The sequence below is a fragment of the Tauraco erythrolophus genome, chromosome Z (genome assembly GCF_009769465.1).
Source record: "Tauraco erythrolophus isolate bTauEry1 chromosome Z, bTauEry1.pri, whole genome shotgun sequence".
NCBI classification, from domain to species: Eukaryota; Metazoa; Chordata; class Aves; order Musophagiformes; family Musophagidae; genus Tauraco; species Tauraco erythrolophus.
The window spans coordinates 43,291,317-43,310,955 of NC_141496.1; the positions used below are offsets into that span (position 1 = coordinate 43,291,317).

Sequence of the window (19,639 nt, forward strand, 5' to 3'; positions counted from 1 at the left end):
ACCGTATTACTCTCTACAACTACCTCTAAGTGGCAGTCGGTCTCTTTTCCCAAGTAACAAGTGACAGGACAAAAGGAAATGACCTCAAATAGCACCAGGGGAGGTTTAGATTGTCTATTAGAAAAAATGTCTTCACCTAAAGACTTATCAAGCATTGGAACAGGCTGCCTAGAGATGTGGTTGAGTCACCATCCCTGCAGGTATTTAAAAGGACATGTAGATGTGGTGCTTACGGACATGGTTTAGTGGTGGACTTGACCGTGTTAGGTTAATGGTTGGACTTGATGATCTTCAAAGTCTCTTCCAACCTAAATGATTCTATGATTCCTAGTCAGGCACTTCTCTGATTCATGGACCAGATCTAAGCTTCTGAGTAGTTGCCAGTTTCCAGTGTGGGAGTAAGAGCAGGTAGTTTTTATGGAAGAGAATCGTGTGCCGTTACATCAACTAAAAAATAGTTTAATATGTTTCATTCCTGCATTTGCCTCCAAAATCTTAATCCGTAAGAGTAGTTGTAATAGAAAACGTACTGGTTTAACCTTTTCTCACACAAAGCCTGAGCTGTGCCCTTTCAAAGGTCTCTCTGAGACTTAAATCTTGCATTTAGGAAATGTTTGGGGCACAACAGTTGGCAGAGGTACGCGAATCTCTTTTTAGTTAGTTACTTAAAATGTTTTTTACTTGATTTAAAGATTTTGTGGGGTTTTTTTTCCATATCTGCTTACCTCTTTCTTTTCTAGTGGTGGAGATTCATTTCAAAAAGAAGGCAGCAGGATGCAGAAATAATCTTTTTAATTTTAATGGGCTTTTAAACATTCTCCTGCTGCTCTCAGGATACATATGCCCTTGTGCTGTGCTTTTGAAATGTATTTAAAAACCAAAGCCCAAAATAGAGGAACAACCTTCTTGAGGTGATGTAACACATGTCATTTCTTCAGGCTGGCAGCCACAAACAGCAAATCCCACCTGAGACTGCAAACAGTTAGGAAGGAAGGCAAGTTGGGAAAAATTAAAGTTTTTTTTCAATATTAGAAACCTGGTCAGTTTTGGTGACTTTTTTCTAAAGTCAGTATTGCCAGGAATATGTATGCTCTCTCTTGTGGTTAAAAAATAAAGACAAGGTTAGATTTAGCCTGAATGAATAGCATCTGACTTTCTAGAAAAATCTATGTTACAACAGTGATGTTTAATTGACCAAGCACTACAGTGTTTTAGCAGTTGCTCATTGCAGCTCAGCAAAGGAAACATGGTCATCCCGTGTTGCTGAAGTCTCAAAGGTACAACATTTTCATCAGAAATCAAAAGAAAATGAGTCGTGTTACAAACACTAATCACAAGGTAAAGTGGAATATGGAATTAGAGGTATCTCAATTGGACCTTAAAATGCACTAATGATGTAGAAGTAGAGGTAAGGGAATATAGAAATATCATTACGCTGCTGAAAGGACGAGCAGCTGGTGAGGCAAGACAAACCCGAGCAGAAAGCAAGCAATGGAAGGGAGGAGAATTAAGTTCCTGGAATATGTCTCATATTTGGGAAATTTAGTGTGTATTTTCCATGTAAGAAGCTGAACAAGGGTGGGTCACTAAAGCCAAACATCTGGAGTATCCACCAGAGCTGGCTACTCCCTTTGCTAGGACACATCTCAGGTGACTTTGTGGTAGGAGCTACAATGTAGCCAGTAAGTTGCAGAAATATGAAAGCCATCTCCTGCCACCTTAAATTCTTACTTTTCTAAAAGAACAGGCAATTTTGGGGCACAGCTGCCCTCTCTCCCTCATTTTCTAATCTTAGATATTTTAGACCATCATTGCTTGCCGGTGGAAACTGGCAAACACAGCTTTTGGGGAAGAAACTCGCTTGAACACGTTCAGTCTGCAGTTAGAGCACAAGAGGGATAGCTACAACATGAACATGCTGTATACCCGGATGATAGTTGCAGTAGCCTCCTGACTCCCTCTTAGGAAGCTCTCTAGAGTACATGGCAACGAAATTTAAAAGTTTGTTTACATACAGATAGAGGAGATAGAGACAGAGGGATTGCATTTGTAGCATTTTACACTGCTTTTATCCCTTCTCTCATCTGAATCCCAGAGGCTTATTTCAGTTTTTCTCCTAGTGTTACATCTATGGATGCACAAAAAATTACAACATTCTTCTTTGCCAGAGTGCTTGGCAGACCAGGTATGCTGTTGTATGAGTTGACCTCAGTTAATCAGCCTGCCTTTGAGCTGATCTGATCATTTGTCCTACCTATCTGTAGCAGCCTGGAGACATCTGGCTTGATTCCTGACATCTCCCAAACCTCCTTATTACCTTGTTTATTGTATAGCTCCTTAGCCCCTTGGCGATGACGTTATACTCAGTTTCAGTTGGAAAAGCCACCATCCAAAGTTTTTATCCTTTGCTGTGACCAATGCACGTTTTCACAGTGGCAAGACTAGGTTGCAAGAGGTAACTCCTTAAAACAGAGCAGGTTCTAGAGGAGCACGTAAGTACGCAGATGGTGACAGGTAAGTCTAGGACAGCTGGCCACTGTCATCCTTTTCCCGATTGACAGGAGGTGATTGCATTACAGATCTACAGCAGCAAGCTGAGTACACAGCCTCGTAGGCACAGGCTGAGCAAAGAAGGGGCACATTGATAGATACATGGCTCTGGGTACAAAAAAGAAAACTTGCTACCATTCTGCTTCAGAAGCACGTATCTTTATGGCTGTTGTCTCTTTTAGCCAGTCTTGTGACAAATCCAGATATTTTATGTTTCCATTTCTAGTATGGTTTCCGTAAAGCGGTACTATCTGCACATGAATAATCTAGGTCTCAGTCCCACAAACAGGGAAAAGAAGATTATCTATAAGTACATAGCAGTGTCAGTGCCTGCCTTTGCCCACCGAGCCTGCAACTAAGGCCTGGATCCAGTAAAACTCTGAATTATTGAATCTAAAAATAGGGAGTGGATTTTTAGCGGCAAGTGGACTTGAAGCAGGGACTTTGCTATCAGGCTTCTAATGCAAGAGCACATGTTGAAGATGTATCGTAAAGTCAGGAGTGTGTTGAGTAGTTCAGATTAATTGAGGTAAAATAATTGTGGAAGTCCAGAGGACAGAAGAAATATTTCAAACATTCCAACAAGAAAGCACACAACAGCAGAAGCTGAGGAGATGGACAGATTTTCCATAAGGTAGTCCAACTCCTGGCCTTTCTTTCTGCTAAAAGTGTCATTCTTTCATCAAAATAATGAGATTTTCAGTTGCTATCGAAGCATTGTCACTTCTGTGACAGCTGTCAGATTTTCTTTGCCATCTTTAAGATACACTTGAGTAGCTATGCCTGTTAATTTACTGTGCTTATATTTTTACTTCTATGGATCACTCTATCTTCAAAATACCCTTTGACAATGACAAAGTTCCTTTCCACATTGTATTTTGACAGAAAATACCGCATCTATTGAGGTCCATTTGGCAAAAAGGGCTACACCTGTGAATCCCACCATCAGCAATTTCATTGTGTTATCTCATCTGACTTTACATGTCCGCAGTGGAGACATTATGTATGATTTACTCAGTCTAATATGCTTTTACAGTTGGGAGAGGGGGACACATTGGGCTGCTGTTGAAGACACTTACTTCAGGACTAGATCACCCATACCATTCCCTGAAAGCACCTACTTCTCTCCATCATGCATGATGGTGTACTAGCGTGGCCATCACTGATGTCTCTCAAACACTGTAGAAGCCCAAAGGAATACAGTCCAGAAATACCAACTGGCAAGTAACTGCAGATGAGCTTTAGCAACACTTGATACCAAACCATAGAAGAGAAAAGATCTAGCCATAGGCCTTTTTCATCGTTAGAGGCATGATTCAAATACCTCTGCATTTAATGGCATTTTCTCTCAAGTTCAGCGAGCTTTAGAGTGAGACCATAACTGTTGTGTGTTTATTGATAAATTTTCTTCCTGAAAAAAGGAAGCCTTGTAAGAATTACACTGAAGAAAATGCTTTTAAAGACTGCCATGGTCTTTCACTGCAGCAACATAAGATGAATCATTATAAGGACTGCCACTTGCACTGCCACGTTTTAAATATGTAATGAAATAGCATGTATTTAAATATGCATTAAATGCATTAAATAGTATAGCAAAAAAAAACCAAGCAAAAAACTCAGTGGAGTTAACAGAAATCTTATTGGTCCAATGAGGTTTAGTATCTGTATAGGACTGAGGGCTGGAGCACCTCTGCTATGAAGACAGGCTGAGAGAGTTGGGGCTGTTCAGCCTGGAGAAGAGAAGGCCCTGGAGTGATCTTATAGCAGCTTTCCAGTACCTAAAGGGAGCCTACAGGAAAGCTGGAGAGGGACTTTTTACAAGGGCGTGTAGTGATAGGACAAGGGGCAATGAATTTAAACTGAAGGAGGGGAGATTTAGATTAGATATAAGGAAGAAATTTTTCACATTGAGGGTGGTGAGGCAGTGGAACAGGTTGCCCAGAGAAGTTGTGGATGCCCCATCCCTGGAAGTGTTCAAGGCCAGGCTGGATGAGGCTTTGGGCAACCTGGTGTAGTGGAGGGTTTCCCTGCCCATGGCAGGGGGGTTGGAACTAGATGATCTTTAAGGTCCCTTCCAACCCTAACCATTCTATGATTCTATGATTCTATGATTCTATGATTCTTTTCTTTTTACAATTAAAAGAAGTTGGCTACAAAATCTGTAGAGCATACATTTCCGTGCAGAAAGTCACTGGACGCAGGAAGGTCATGACTCACAGCATCGCAGCCTGCTAATTAATACGGGGTGCTTTTCTAACTCAGTGAAGGATTTGAACTCAAGAGGACTTTAAGTGTCAAAGAGTCCAAAGTGAAAAAATGTCAGACAAAGGAGAAATAAGGTATCAAACTCCAGTCAGAATAAAGAACAGGTGTTGCAGAGCAATCTCATATAGCAATGAAAGGCACCTGCAATTTATGGAGGTGAAATCTTAGCTTCTTTAGCTTCCCAGTGAAATTTATGGTGGTGAACACTTGACTTGTTTAGCTTCCCCATCACCTCATTAAAGCTTTCTTGTAAAGTTACGACTTTGGAGACTCAGAATATGTCTAGTTCAGATTTTTATCATTCTGATACCCAGTTTATCAGCCAATGCATTACACTGTTCTCCAAAGCAAATTTCCTTTCCAATCAAGACCTGCTTTTTATGCCTTCTTGCCAGCAATTATCCTTTCGGTATCTTTGCATATTAACCCCTTCTGTTCCAGATCTTCCCTACATAGAATGCCTCATACTGTCACCTGCTGTCTTGGCCACTCTTTACCTCACCATGCTAATTGTTTGATCCAAATAATATAGGCGTAGAGGTAGAAGAGAGGAAGTCCTGCTGTCTTCATTCCACATGGTATAGCTCATGAAGGTTGTTCGTTCAGCATCAGAAGGAATTAGTATGTTTTAGTATTTTCCCAGCTGTCTTCACATCAGTTTCTCACTCTCAAGCTGCAGTTACCAATATGTCATGGCATTTAAAAAAAAAAACTAAAGCGAGCCCACCACCAGAAATAGCAACTGCATCATAGTTGGGGCTCAGACCCTTGAAAGAAATAGTGCAAGCAGAGAAACAGAAGATGTTCCTGAAGTAACTAGCAAAGAGGAGCAGAGAACGGAGAAGATGCATAAGGCTGAACTTACCAGAAGACAGATGGAAGGTCATCATACAGCTGACTTAGCAGCATTGAGGATATTTATTATTGTTCACAAAAGTCACAGCCATTGTGATCTATAAACAGAGACCTGGATAGTAGACTGGCTCACCTTCCTAGTGATAGAAGTCCTCAGTCAGCTCCTGCACTGATCCCCTGGATTTCAAGGATGCCAAGGGGTCAAGCCCTCTAGAGAAAAAAGTAGTTTTCATTGAGCACATGAGTACAAATCAGTAAGATTTGACTGAACACCAGGTAAATTCAAATACTATTGTCCATATTTCACTGTGCAAGAGGTCGAGGCATCCAAATGAGCCCATCATTTTTCTATTACACTCTGCGCTTAACACATGCTTCACTGTTCCAAACGGATTCCAAGAAGAAAAAGAAATACTTAGTTCCAATGTTGGATCTGTCAGTAACAAAGGACTCCTTCTGATTTACCTTCATCTGATGCTTTTGAACCAAAAGCCAGTAGCAGATAACATATTTAAGAGATTAGAGCTGCGCTGGTAGACAGTTCCACAATACGCAATTGTAAACCGCTTCTTCATAGTACCTGGTGACCCATTTGCAACACGAAACCATTGTCTGTTCCTTTCCTGGAAACCACAGAGCACTAGCCTTGCAAGGCCTTACAAGTTTAAACAGTGTCACCGCAGAGGATTGTGTTCAGCCGTGGCACCTGGGGGACGATTGCCACATGGCCAGGGGCAGGAGGACTGACAGTGTTGCCCTAATCAACCAGCAACAGCTGGAGCAGGAGAAATTTGTAAGAAAAAAGATTTGAAAGACGATTGTTTTGAAGGCAAGAAGCTACCTACGCTTTAAGCTACTGTCACATCAGGTTTCCCCTCCAGCACTCACTTCATCGTGGAGAACTGTGATAGCTATTCAGCTGCAGACCTGAGGCTTGGGATGGAAGGACAAGAGGGATTATTTAACCAGAAATCTCCCACGTCTCTTTGGTAGTTTAAACACGTATTCTACCAAACAGCTCTCCTTCCCTTGCTTCTAATTTGAGAAGGGCTTCACCTGCCTTAGAGCACCATTAGCCCTGTTTTACAGGTAGGAAACAGAAGACCATCGTCGATGAAGTGACTCAGTCTGGAGCGTTTTTACAGCTGCTTTGTGCTGCTGACGTACAACTGGAAGTAGTTGCCTGTTGGGAATTACATCCTTTTTTTTTCCCTTTGTCTATCTATTTTCCTACCATGATTTACACTTACTATCTCATAGTTCTCAGCTTTCCTGGAATAAATTCCAGCTCACAGATTCTTCTGTCCAGAAAACTCTTTAAGAGTTGCTATTAAGAAACAGGGGTGGACACACCATGAAGTTCATATTCACCAAAGTTCTGTTCTTACGGAGCTTTTTGTACTAAGACATTGCCCAGTAACTCAATCAGCAGGGCAATTTTCAGAAATTAATTTACCTACCACAGACTAGAGTCCTCAGTGTCATCCCTTGGCTGTACAGCTTCTGCAGCACACAGTAGAGCAGATCTTGTAATTAATTATTTGCACTCACACAGGTCAATGCAAAGGCTTTATATTTTTAAACAGAGACTTAAGTCACAATTTCTTTTCATGTATGCTCTTGTTTCAATGCTGGAGAATAAACTGTCAGTACTGGACAGTGCATTTGTTTCTAGATTGAAACTGCTTATTGACTTCAATGCAGCTGTAAAGATTTATGCCAACTAATGACCTAGCTGAGTTGGATTCGAAGTGACAGGATTTTAACAAAATCTGACATTATCCTGGCAAGCCAAGAATCAGCTCCACTGACAGTTTTTGCAACAGAGAAGGGAAAGTGAGCTTTCAAATGTATTCTGCATACACCACCTCCTGGACGCCCTGGGAACATCTCCACTTCCCAAGCCTGAACACATGGGACAGTTTCTGAACAAAGCCTCGACTTCCAGAAGTTAGGCTGTGAAATTTCATCTGTTAAAATTTGAAATTCATGTGCTTCACTGTGAATAATTTTATTTTTTTTCGTCTCCCTCTGCACCCATAAATATTCAATAGTTAGTTAGTTTTCAAAAACTCTTGCAGATAAGCAGGGAAAGCCCATGAACAGAGTTCTATGTTGTTTGTTGGTTTGTTTGTTGTTTTTTTTTTAATTTGTTTTTGTTCTTTTTCCCCTGAAACTTTGCTTAGAACTAGCAATTTCATTACTTTTATCAGTGGGTCATGAGAAATCTATTAGCAGCTAGATGACCACTTAAATGTAGTGGTTGCATAAGGCAAGATAAAATGCTGTTGCTTCATACACCAAAGACAGAAGACTTATTGCAAAACAGCAGATCTCTAAAAGTATGTCAGTTCTTCACAGTAGAACAGACCACTTAATGCTACACTTCTCCAGCGATTAGCAACTGAAACTGAACAGTTTTTCAAGATTCTGCAGCTGTTCCCTGGCAGAGATTGTGCTGGCACTAACAGCAATTCTGATGATGTACGAGATGTCTATTAAACACTACACTTGGTGTTGTATCGGGTAACCAGCACTATTGTGAGGCAAAGCAACTGAAACCTTTACATAATAATTTTTCCTCAGAAGTTGTTGTAAAAGTTAGGAAAGTGTTTTCAGCCCCCTTTCTATACCCTACTAAAATGAAAAAGCAGTATTATAGGTGGTGGTAAAAGCTGAATCCGTCGTAATTCTGCATCTGTCACTGCAGGGTGCAGTCACTAGTGCTGCACTTCACTGTTTACTGTGTTGTCCTTTTCTGATTTCCCTCAAAGAATAATTCATGGAGTTGAATTTTGGAAAGGAGAGGCTAACTAAATGAATGACAAAATCATTTTAATAATTGGAGATGCCAACTAGAAATGAACTTCCTGAAGCATTTTTCCTCCAGCCAGCTGTCAAGACGCACAGAATAGTCTTGAGTCAGATTCAATGAGACAGTTAGTGTATCCCATCGATCAAGTACTGGGAAAGCATTTCCTAGATTTCAGTCACTTATGGGTTCGTTGCTTATAGAAAATAACCATAATTTCACTTTCTCAATAGTTGCTCTGTTTAGACCTTCCTTGTTTCTTCACAGCTCCCAGCAATCTCAAAATCCATAGGATCAAAAGGCAATATCATATTGCTGGCATTTTTGGAGCTGAGACCATGTTTCACTGTATTTGTATTCTGAACACTTGGGTTTCCTACACACTGCAAAAATACACAACAACCAAGTGTGATGCAAACCTGAAAATGATAGTAGACATAACAACAGGGAACCAAGGAGGGAAAAGTCTTTGAGCCAGATCTTCTAGCTTTGCAGCACTGAAAGGTCATATGGAAGCCAGAACCTGCTAGAAAGACTTCAAAACCCAACAGCCCAACTTTGGAGTGTCTCAAAATTAACTGCTGGCAGCACCTCATGCATTTCCAGTTTTAAATCCCATCTTGCATAGGATATTTCTTTGCCTGAGTCTTTTCAAGTCTGAGTCTAGGTGTTCTCAGCCTAGCTGATAGCACTGAATGCAATGGCTCTGGATTACATAAACTGGAATGTGCCAAGTAATGCAAAATCCCTGACATTTAGGACTGTATTTTCCTGTTTCTGCTCCTGTGGTTTTATCACATTGGTATTTTCATGCATAATTGACACTCCGAGCTATAGATGTATGCACATGCCCAATTCTTCTCAACATCTTCTCAAATAAAACAAGTTCTCCACTTCCCACTCAGCAGATGTTTTAACAACAGAAAACCAAGGAGATCTAGAAGTAAAGTGCCAAGCCAAGGGAACTGGTAGCTGCAGTATTTATTTGCTTTTGGCAGTAGGCAGCAGAAACATCAGGTAGCACAATGCTATACAAAGGACAGAAGATTGTAAGAAGTCCCAAAGCTTTTCCTGGAACTGGCAGAAAAGTTGGATGTTCTGTAGAGCTCTTGACTTTCCTTAAACACTACAAGACCTCCCTGTCACAGTGCTCAAGTGACCTGAGAACCATTTCACCTCTTCGACGCTTGAAGGCATTAACGTTACTCTGTGGTTTCTAACACAGGGTAAGAAAACATTAGCCCTTGTTTGTTTTCTTACTTGTACGTTTTCTCAAACAGTGAGACTTGTTCTTGCAAATACTGGCACAGCTCATGCATCCCACAGTAGATAACTGTCCTTAGAGGTCACAGAGACAGCACTAGTACTCCAATTCCAGAAAGCATGCCCACTTTAAAAGTTCTTTAGCCTTTCTTCTGCACCTTCATCCTGCACTTCCCAGCAGCATCTCTTAGTTCTCTCTCCCAAGACCTCTGTCATCACAGAAGGTGGGTCATCTTCCTGAACCATCTGTCCCTGATCTATGCAGCAAGATCCTCTCATCTTGGCATTCCACAGCCCTGCACCTGTGAAGCCAGAGTACCGATTCCAGATGACAGGTGCTCAGCCCTCTCTGGCACTACATCCCTCTGCTGCAAGGGCTCTCATGACCACCTCTTGAGTTTGCCTCGCGTACTAACTCAGATCCAAACGAAAGGTCACTGTGTGTCTCACAACTTCATGTGCAACAGCTTTCTCACAGTAGACTGGAAAGATGGTTCTAAAAATTTGGGATGCACCTTAAGCAGTATGGCCATTCACGGTATACACCAGTGCTTCAGATGCAAAACTCAGTTTACTAATATGAAATCCCTGATCTCCAGTATTTGAGCTGAAAAAATGATATTGTTAGCTGCTAGAGCCTTATCATTTTTTGGGAGAGCCACTAACCAGCAACACTAAATAGCTTTTTAACCCCTGAAAAACGCTGACTTTTAACTACTCCATTGATATGTTCATATACCCACTGTTCCATTGCCCGGGCCGTTGGCGCTCCCCTCCTCTCCCACTGGGCAGCTCAGCCAGCACAGTTTGCAGTTCGTTTGGTGCTGCGGTGGCCTTGCTAGCTCACATGCAAAAGGCTGGTTACTTGCTAAACACTAACGAGTCCCACATGCAGCAGCAGTGCTTGGCTCCCGTGCAGTGCATGGCAGAGGCTGCTCAGGAGTACAGAGTTAGCTTACTGGCTGAGGAGCATATATATTCAGGAACGATGATCCTTTGGAAAAAATGAGTGATTCCCTTTGCTCCCAGGTCTTCAAAAGGGAGCTCTGGCAGTTAAAGAGACGGATAAAGAGAGATATATCATCTGTACCCGTAACTATCTTTACATCTTATTCAATGATTTGTCAAGCCAGGACTTCATTGTCCTCTGAAAGCCTCTCTAAGTCAAAACAAGCCCTGTTCTTTCAATTTCTTACAGCCATAGATGTCTGATTTTGGAGGGACCTTGAAAGGTTATCTAAGCTGAGCACCAAGAAAGCTCATGTCTGGAGATGGATCTGCAGCTATTGGATTCATTTATTTTTAATCACACTCAAATCACCAGCAAATTTCCAGGTGCTCTACAGATACAAAAAGTGTCAACAGTTCCTAGTGCCCATTGCCTGCTTTGTGATGGTTATTCACCTTTCACACTGAGCTTTGAATGAAAAAACACAGTAAAGTATACATAGAAATGTAGTCGCCACATCCTAGAAATGTCTCTAATTTGGACAGTTATTTTCTCTCAATTAGACAGTTTGTATATTTGCTGTAAAAAAGCAAGTAACTGTCTCCTTCAAATCACCAGTTAAAAAAAAATACGTAATCCATTCTTGATTCTTTAAATTGTGATTCTTCAAATGCTGATTTTTCAGAGTTCATGATTTCTCTGAAGCTCTAGGCAGACTCTTTCAGTATAGGACTCTTATAAGAAACACAAAAGAAATAGAGCATGAGAAACAGAAAAGAGAAATACAAAAAGACATAACCAATAAGGCAAGGCTCACAGGAAGACTGTGACATTTACCTATCCTGTTGGGACACAGGTATTTGTGGTTTCCGTCTTTTCACAGAATCTTCCCAGGAGAGGACTACAAAAAGTGAGAAAGCAGCAGTGACAGCTGATGAGTCTTGTTTCCATCCTGAAGTTTTTATCTTCTGTTGAAGCAAGCAACCCTTAGCAGTCTCAGTAGATTAGCAGGGAAGGTATTGCAGGTAGTACATTATCTGCTTTTGGCAGCATTTTGCGTTGTTAATCCACTATTCATGTAGCTGCAAGCAAACCTTTTCCTCATGTGGATAGCAGCAGTAAGAAGAAAATAGAAATCCTAAAAGACAGAGGATTAAAACCTGATTAATATTTATCCTTCATAAAAGGAGTCAAGAGTCATCAAATACAAAGTTGCAGACACATAATTATGCTGAAGAAAAAGCACAGATTACCAGAAGCAGGAAGAACATAGGATGCAAAGGATCACTACATAACTTCCCTACATAGACTTTCCAAGACTTCCCACCAGACATATGGTGTTGCTAGAGACAGAATATTAAGCCAGATGGACTTTTGATCTCATACATATTCAAACATTGTCATTATTTGTGGTGAAATTTGACAACGTGCCCAAAGCAAAGCAAAGCATGGACAGTCCTCAATAAAGCATTTGGGACAGAAAATTGCATGGAAGTGCAGTTTACTCGCTTTTTTTGTACTAGCCTTTCTCATAGAGGTTTAAATATTTAGCTAGATGTAGACATTGTTGATAGTCTGAGTGAGGGATACCTTCCAGTGAGGTCAGGTATCAGTCTTTATCTGCAGATCAGATGTTGCTCTGCAGTTGGCATTGCTAGGTGGGCCACAAATACCACAACGAACACCAACTTGACTTGGAAGGTGGTAGTATGGTTCAGTGTTGATACTCAGTGGTTTTTTTGCTCTCTTCACAGAAGCTGCCAAGAAATAAACCCCCTCAAAATAGTATGGACTGTGGTGACTAGCTTCTTAAGACAGAGCACATGGACCCCACTCGAAGCTCATTCTTTAAGAAGTCATCTGCAATATCTTATAGAATCATAGAATCATAGAATCATAGAATCATAGAATCATAGAACAGTTAGGGTTGGAAGGGACCTCAAAGATCATCTAGTTCCAACCCGCCTGCCATGGGCAGGGACACAGTCCCTGAGAGTCTAGTCTTGAGACTAGACCTAGATTTGCGTTCACAGCGTTGTGCTAGAAGTTTCCATGATGTATTGTCACAGCACCACTCTCTGTTATTTATGTTTTCTGGCACTTGAATGCTGCTTCCACACTTCCAGGCAAGAACATTTCCCTCTGCGCCCACAGTCCTTCTGGCACAGTATGCACTATGGCCAGCTCCGGGTGGAGGCACGCCCAGCATTGTTTGTCCCATGATCATTCAGACCAGAACACCTCAAAAAACATGCCAAGACTCCCTCCATGCCCACAGTCTTGCATTTACCCACAAGTCTTATTCCTGGATTGCAACACAGGAACCAGATCAATGTAAAAAAGCACCTGCTCATTTTCTAGATAAAAATTACCAGAAATACAGTATATTCATAGCTGCCAGGACATCAAAATGCCATCTAAAAGACCTTTTTCTGTTCTTTTTGAGATTGAACTAGATGGCTGGGTGGAGAATGGATTGAGAGCAGCCCTGAGGAGAAAGACTTGGTGGTGTTGGTTCACAAGAAGTTCAACATGATCCAGCAATGTGTGCTTGCAGCCCAGAAAGCCAACTGTATTGTGGGCTGCATCAAAAGACGTGTGGCCAGCAGGTCGAGGGAGGTGATTCTCCCCCTCTGCTCTTATGAGACTCCGCCTGGAGTTGCCCAGAGCAGTTGTGGATGCCCCCTCCCTGGAAGTGTTCGAGGCCAGGTTGGATGAGGCTTTGAGCAATGCAATCTGGGAGAACATGTCCTTGGCCATGGCAGGGGGGTTGGAACTAGATGATCGTTAAGGTCCCTTCCAACCCAAACCCTTCTATGATTCTATGACTGTGCATTTAGAGCCTACCTCTATTATTCTTAAAAAAGTTAGGAATATTCTTTTATCATCATTGAAGAGAAGAGTGTGAAAGGTCTTTTGTATGGCTTTGTATTGCCATACACTCGGTTTTACACAGATGATAATGCAGAGAGCCAGATGGTCTGCCAGGACGCCTCTTTGCTTGGTCTTTGTAAAGCAGAGCATGGCAATGGTGAGATCATCTTTGCAAGCTGCTGTAAAGACCATGAGCTTCCTGGGAAGCAAATAGAGCATGACTACTTCAGCCTTAGCTTTATTTGGCTTCCTGTGCTCTGAAAGTTTGACCTTTTAGAGGCTTGTACATTGCTGAGGGCTTTCCAATTAGTATGGTCTTGGCAACACTCGGCCATCTCAAGGAAGTGCTTGGCATGGTAGAGGACACTGCCTGACACCTCCACTGCAATCTGAGAATTTCTCCATGAGTCATTAAACGCTCCAAAGACAAACAGGGTACTTTAGAAACAGAGGTCTGTGAAACTTGTAAACGTGCAAACTACTTGGGGCTTTAATACAGAACGTAAAGCCAGTTGTGAAAAGGAAAGGACACAGAACTGCAAAAATTGTATGTGTTTATCCCAGTAATCAAGCTAACAGCTTGTGCTATGCTGAGGGGTATTATTCCTCCTTCTCACTGCCAGGGGAGAGAGACTTTTTGGTGTCCACAACACTTCAGTCCTTAGTTTCTCTATGAAGAATGGCAGCAAAGACAGCAGTGGTCGTGGTATGGTGTCTGGGCTTCTAGAAATGAAATAGGACTATCCTTCTGCAGAAGGCTAAATGTCATCCTTAAGGAGTCAATAAAAGACATTCTACCAAAACAAATCCACACTGTGGGTCCTTCACTGGCTACCTGGAGCCCCAGAAAGTAGATCCTAGCAAGCCTAGAGGCTTCTCATGACACTGCCTGAAATGTTGACTGGTTTAAAGACAAATAATACAACTAAGCACCTAGATTTGGGGTTCAGGTGTCTCAAGGGAAATGTTTTTCACATATGAAGAAAATTCTGAGGGTACACAAACAAGTTAATCAGTCACCTGGTAAGTGTTTTCAAATTTTTTCTGTGATGTGGAAAGCTGACTGCAGGAAAACATCAGAGGCAAGTCTATGAATGCTGAGAATTTCTGACAAACTGCTCACACATAAGACCAAGATACAGACATGAAGGAGACAAATGACTCTGCTAATCTGTCATTTCATTTCCTCAGCTCCATCACCCTTCCCAAGGGTTTCGGTTTGGAACCGTGCGAGAAAGCAGCGCAGAAGACTATGTGAGGCAAAGCTTCCCAGAGATGCATGAGTACATGCGACGGTACAATGTCCCTGCAACCCCGGATGGAGTAGCATATCTAAAGTGAGCCTCTGCCTGCAAGGGTAGATCTGGTCCCTCGATCAGAATGCATGGCAGTGAAATGGTGATGAGTTTCCCACTTTCAGTGTCACTTATCCAACAAAACAGTCTTAGAAGAGAGTCTGGCAGATAGAGAAGAAAGCACGTAATCACCTGGAGGGAATGATACTTGGAGATAAAGCTAGTGTAGCACCAGCTGGAGTGTTTCCAGGGGAAGCAGTGCTTCACACTAACTGCTAGGGTGCCATCAAGCATGGGCAACATAGAAATCCTGGCAGGTTTCTGTGCCTGGGAGCCCTTCATCAGGCAGTGAGAAACATTCAGAAAAAAACATCACAGTCAAAGCAAAAGCTGCAAGCAAGGTTCCTCAGCATTTTCTGTGTGCTGGGAGGAGAGAAGGTTCTCAGAAAGAAACCTTAAAGCATTTATCATTAAAATGAATAGAAGAAGCATTAGACTGGCAAAAAGTAATAAATACCAAGTCTCCTTGCTTTAGGGAATCATAGCGTCACTGTGTTTCAGAGACATTTCTGCCTAATAATCTGGGGTCACACAGTTGATTCACTTTGCCAGGAAACAGGAGAGGTGATAATAAGCCTGAAATAATTCATTCATTTTACACATAGAAGTTGCATAAGAGATGGCCTGAGAATTTTCATCAGAAGTTGTTTCCTGTTTACATGTATTTTCCCAGACCCATTCTAACGATAATTAAGATACAGGGCAGTTCCTTTGGGTTAAACTGGAATCAATCCTTTGAAATCAAAGAAGTAATGTAGCTTCACATCAGGAGGACACCTGGACCTTTAAAGTGACAACAGTGAAGGGTGCAGTCCCTGGATCAGATGAGAACAGGCATTGGAACTGTTCTTTTATATCATCATTTTATGCAAGCGCGCTGTTCATAAATGATTATGTTATTAACATTCAGTCCTCTGTGTTAATGAAGATTGAACATCATAGAAAAAAGTTGATCTGAGTGAAGGAAACTAATTTACCTCGTATTCAAGGAAAAAGGAGGAGAAACACCTTTGTACGAGTTATCCTCCTGCATGTTTGCTTTAATGAGAAACCAAGACGGCGCAAGTATTGTAGCAATTTTTTTTTTCCAATGAAGCTTTGTGCTACCTTTCAATTGGTCGAAGTCTAACATACTGTAGTATTTTCTGTCTTTCAGATCAGTAGTACTTCATGGGAGCAAAATAAGTCCTACCCCCACTGTCCTGCTCTAGATGCACCAAGTTTGTATTTCATGCACAATTCCTTTCTTCAAAATATAAATTGATTTTATGATTAAAAAAGCAGTCCCTGGTCTCTGTTTTCATTCAGTAATCTTCCAGAGAACTGTACAGATAAATGTTCAGTGAGCATCACTGAGTCTTAAGACTGTGCAGTGATTCTGTTTCTGACTTTGGTGTTGAATACAGGCATGATCCAGAGAAACTCGATGCCTTCATCATGGATAAAGCACTCTTAGATTATGAAGTATCAATAGATGCTGACTGCAAGCTTCTAACTGTGGGAAAGCCCTTTGCCATTGAAGGTAATAATCAGTTTTATAATATACTGCTCTTTTTCTTATGTGTTGCATTTGCTCTATTGTGATTTGGTATTCTCAATGAAAGTATGCAGGTGAAGCTGTGGACCTCTTGAAGATTATGGTAAAATTCTCAGTGATTAAGCAGAACCACCCTTTTTTGTGGTTTTTGAACTTTCAGGTCACTTGTATCATCTGTTGCCATGCTCTATATAGGAATTATTCAAAGTGCTGAGATGGTCCATCTCCAAACAAGTAGGAGACACCATCTACTTCACTGCTCACAATGAAATAAAGTAGCTCCTGAAATCAGGGTTGGTTTTTTTAGGCTGTCATTACACATGTTCAAAACTCGGTGGAATATGTTCAAAATGCTGTTCTACAGTTTCACTTTCATCTGAAGCAGATAAATACTGTTCCCATTTGAAAGGTCAGTTTATGATTCCTGCTCAATTGAAGCTAAAGAAGGAAGCCTGCCCTGGTACCAGCCTGCCCTGGTACGCAGTCTCCTGCAGCCCTGGTGTATTAGCAAGGACAGACCAGATGGCAGCTTGGAAGCAAAGGTTGTCTGAAGCTGCCCCCATCACGGGTGAGCCCATTAGCAGCTATTAGACTTCAGGAATCACTTCTGAGATAGATGGCCAATGAAAATGATTGAAGGTCCCTCTTTCCTCCCCTCCAAGGGCAATCACTCTGGCTGCTCCCATTGCACATTAAAACAAACTCCTTCAGAAATGTTCAAACCTGGTTGAGGAAGGCAGTGTGCTAAATGAAGGCCAGAGAAAACTGAGCATTTTAATCATTTCAGCTACAAGTCACCAGCACTAGACATTTTGTAGAATGCTGCTTTTTGCTCTCCCTCATCAGTGTCTCCCATTTTAATTCACACCAGAGACCTCAAAGCAATCTATTTTCTTCTTTTCTTTTTGTTATCGCGGAGGATAGGTGCACAGAAAGCTGTTCGGGCTGTAGTAGGATTTGTGTGGGTGCAGCTGCATGTTTCACCATGTGCGTGCAACCTGATAAATCATCCATTTCAGAAAGGTCAGCTCTGCTGAAGTAAACCGTCAGCTTCCACAACTTCTAATCGAGTAAAGCAAATTTCAATACAGGAAAAAAACAATAAACCCCAAGCCATATGTTTTTACATAACAGGATTTCATATCACCTAATTATGAAACACTTAAATATGCTGAAAATGTGGTATTCATGAACCCTAGCTATGCCTTCTCTGAAACCATTCCTTCAATGTTAGCAAATATATTCAGGTGGAAATACAGGCACAATGTACAAAAATCAGCAGCAAGGGAGACTGTTGTGTTGTGGATGTGCATATCACCACATCACTCTGCATCCTTTACCAGCAAGCCACTGTGATGGCAAATATACCACTCATACATTTATGGATATTTTTTTCTTTCTTCCTATGTTGTTTGTTTTTTTTTAAGGAGACAGTCTGAAATTCTGAATTCTGAACTGAAAAACAAAAATCCATAGTGGACTAGAAAGGAATCTCTGCAGGCAATTGGCAGGACATCTCTGCATGCAACTGCATGTCTTCCAGGCATGAATTGTATTTGTTTTTCTAAAGTCAAAACCCAGATTCTGCAAATTGAAAGACGTATTCGGAGTTACTGAATCCATTTTCACTTACACTAAGTCCTTTACCAGCACTTTAACGTGCAACACAGTGGCTAAAAGTTGTATTTATTACTATCTGGTGGTCCACATCACTGCCAGAGCAAAACTGCACAAGTGGAAAACATAGCCCCTGGGCTTTAGATTGCTATGTGACAGCAATACAGACTGGTCCCACATACATTTACAAGCACACAGCTTCTCATCTGAAAATACATAGGAAGAAAAGAAAACACCTGACATCACAGTCACATCCACTGATCTAAAAATGTGAAAGGGTCACAGAATGGTTTACTTGACATTAAGGTCCTTCTTTTTGCATTTCTAAAACAAGGTAAAAAAGAAGAACTCATGGCAAGGGCGTGCACAAGACTGTGTTTCTAGAGATAAGACACATTTATTCATTTATCTGTACCTCCATCTTAAGCTTTTGAACCTCAAATTTACATATTACTTTTGTGGCCTTAGTGATTTTGAACTTACATATCCCGTTTGTATTAGGCTATTTTATTTTGCACAGCAAAAAGTCTTGTCTCAGCATTTTCAGTCTACAGTGAGCCAGCATGCAGGTTTGAGCTGGCTTGCTGAAACAGAGTGCCTCCTTTATCTGCCACACTGGTAGTTGATAACTGAAATTAACATTCTTTAGCAAAAAGCAAACAAGTTAGAGAGATCTAGATGATTGTACTGATTTTCCTTCTAGGATATGGTATTGGTCTTCCCCCCAACTCTCCGCTCACCTCAAACATCTCTGAACTGATAAGCCAGTACAAGTCCCACGGTTTCATGGATGTTCTGCATGACAAATGGTACAAGGTTGTTCCGTGTGGGAAAAGAAGCTTTGCTGTCACGGAGGTAAGCGATGAACTTGGGTCACATAAATGAGGATTTGCTAAAGTTGCCCATTATTTCTCCTCATTCACAGTGTGCAGTAGATACACGCACATGACAGAGATGGGCTGCAGCTGAAGGGAAGCATTAGGCTTCAAAAGCAAGAGATGCTAAGCCCAGCAGCGTTCAGATCAGAGCACAAGAAAAACATCAGTAAGACCATGCTGTGAAGTTAGGCATGCAGTGCATGAATCAGAGATCACTTCTGGAGATAAACAGGGCATGTAACGTAGCAGTAAAAAAAGTGGTCTGGCGCAACAAATCTGTCTGACTCCACTCAATTATGTGTGTCACCATCTACAGGATCTCCCAGTGATTCTGGACCATCTCACACGGGAGTGATAGCTAAAATAGCTAACACAGAGACCAATAAGAGAAAAAGAAGCAGAGAGGGTGGGAATTTAGCACCCCAAATTTCTAATATAACCCTGACTACTTCCTAACATGAGTGGCAGCTACTTGTACCAAAGATAGGACTTCAGCCTAGAAATGGTCCACTAAGATATCATGCTAAAAACAGAAGAGAAGTAGGTCTCACATGTAAGTAGAACTGCAGGAAATGGAAGTAAATCTCCATGGTCTTACATCTGGGTATCAATTCAGAGAAGTTGTGCCAGCTCATGGCAGCTGAAGATGTAGACCATTATTTATGAGAAAAAGACTCATCAGAA

At 41.4% G+C, this 19,639-nt stretch overlaps 1 protein-coding gene across 1 annotated transcript in view; it reads left to right on the top strand.

The window, feature by feature from the left end:
* GRIN3A (glutamate ionotropic receptor NMDA type subunit 3A) overlaps positions 1-19,639 on the top strand; it is a 76,411-nt gene that overhangs the window by 41,427 nt on the left and 15,345 nt on the right. The window contains exons 4-6 of the mRNA XM_086629243.1: positions 14,760-14,905; positions 16,330-16,445; positions 18,781-18,932. Coding sequence (XP_086485369.1) covers positions 14,760-14,905; positions 16,330-16,445; positions 18,781-18,932 — 414 coding nt within the window. The remainder of the gene's footprint in view (positions 1-14,759; positions 14,906-16,329; positions 16,446-18,780; positions 18,933-19,639) is intronic.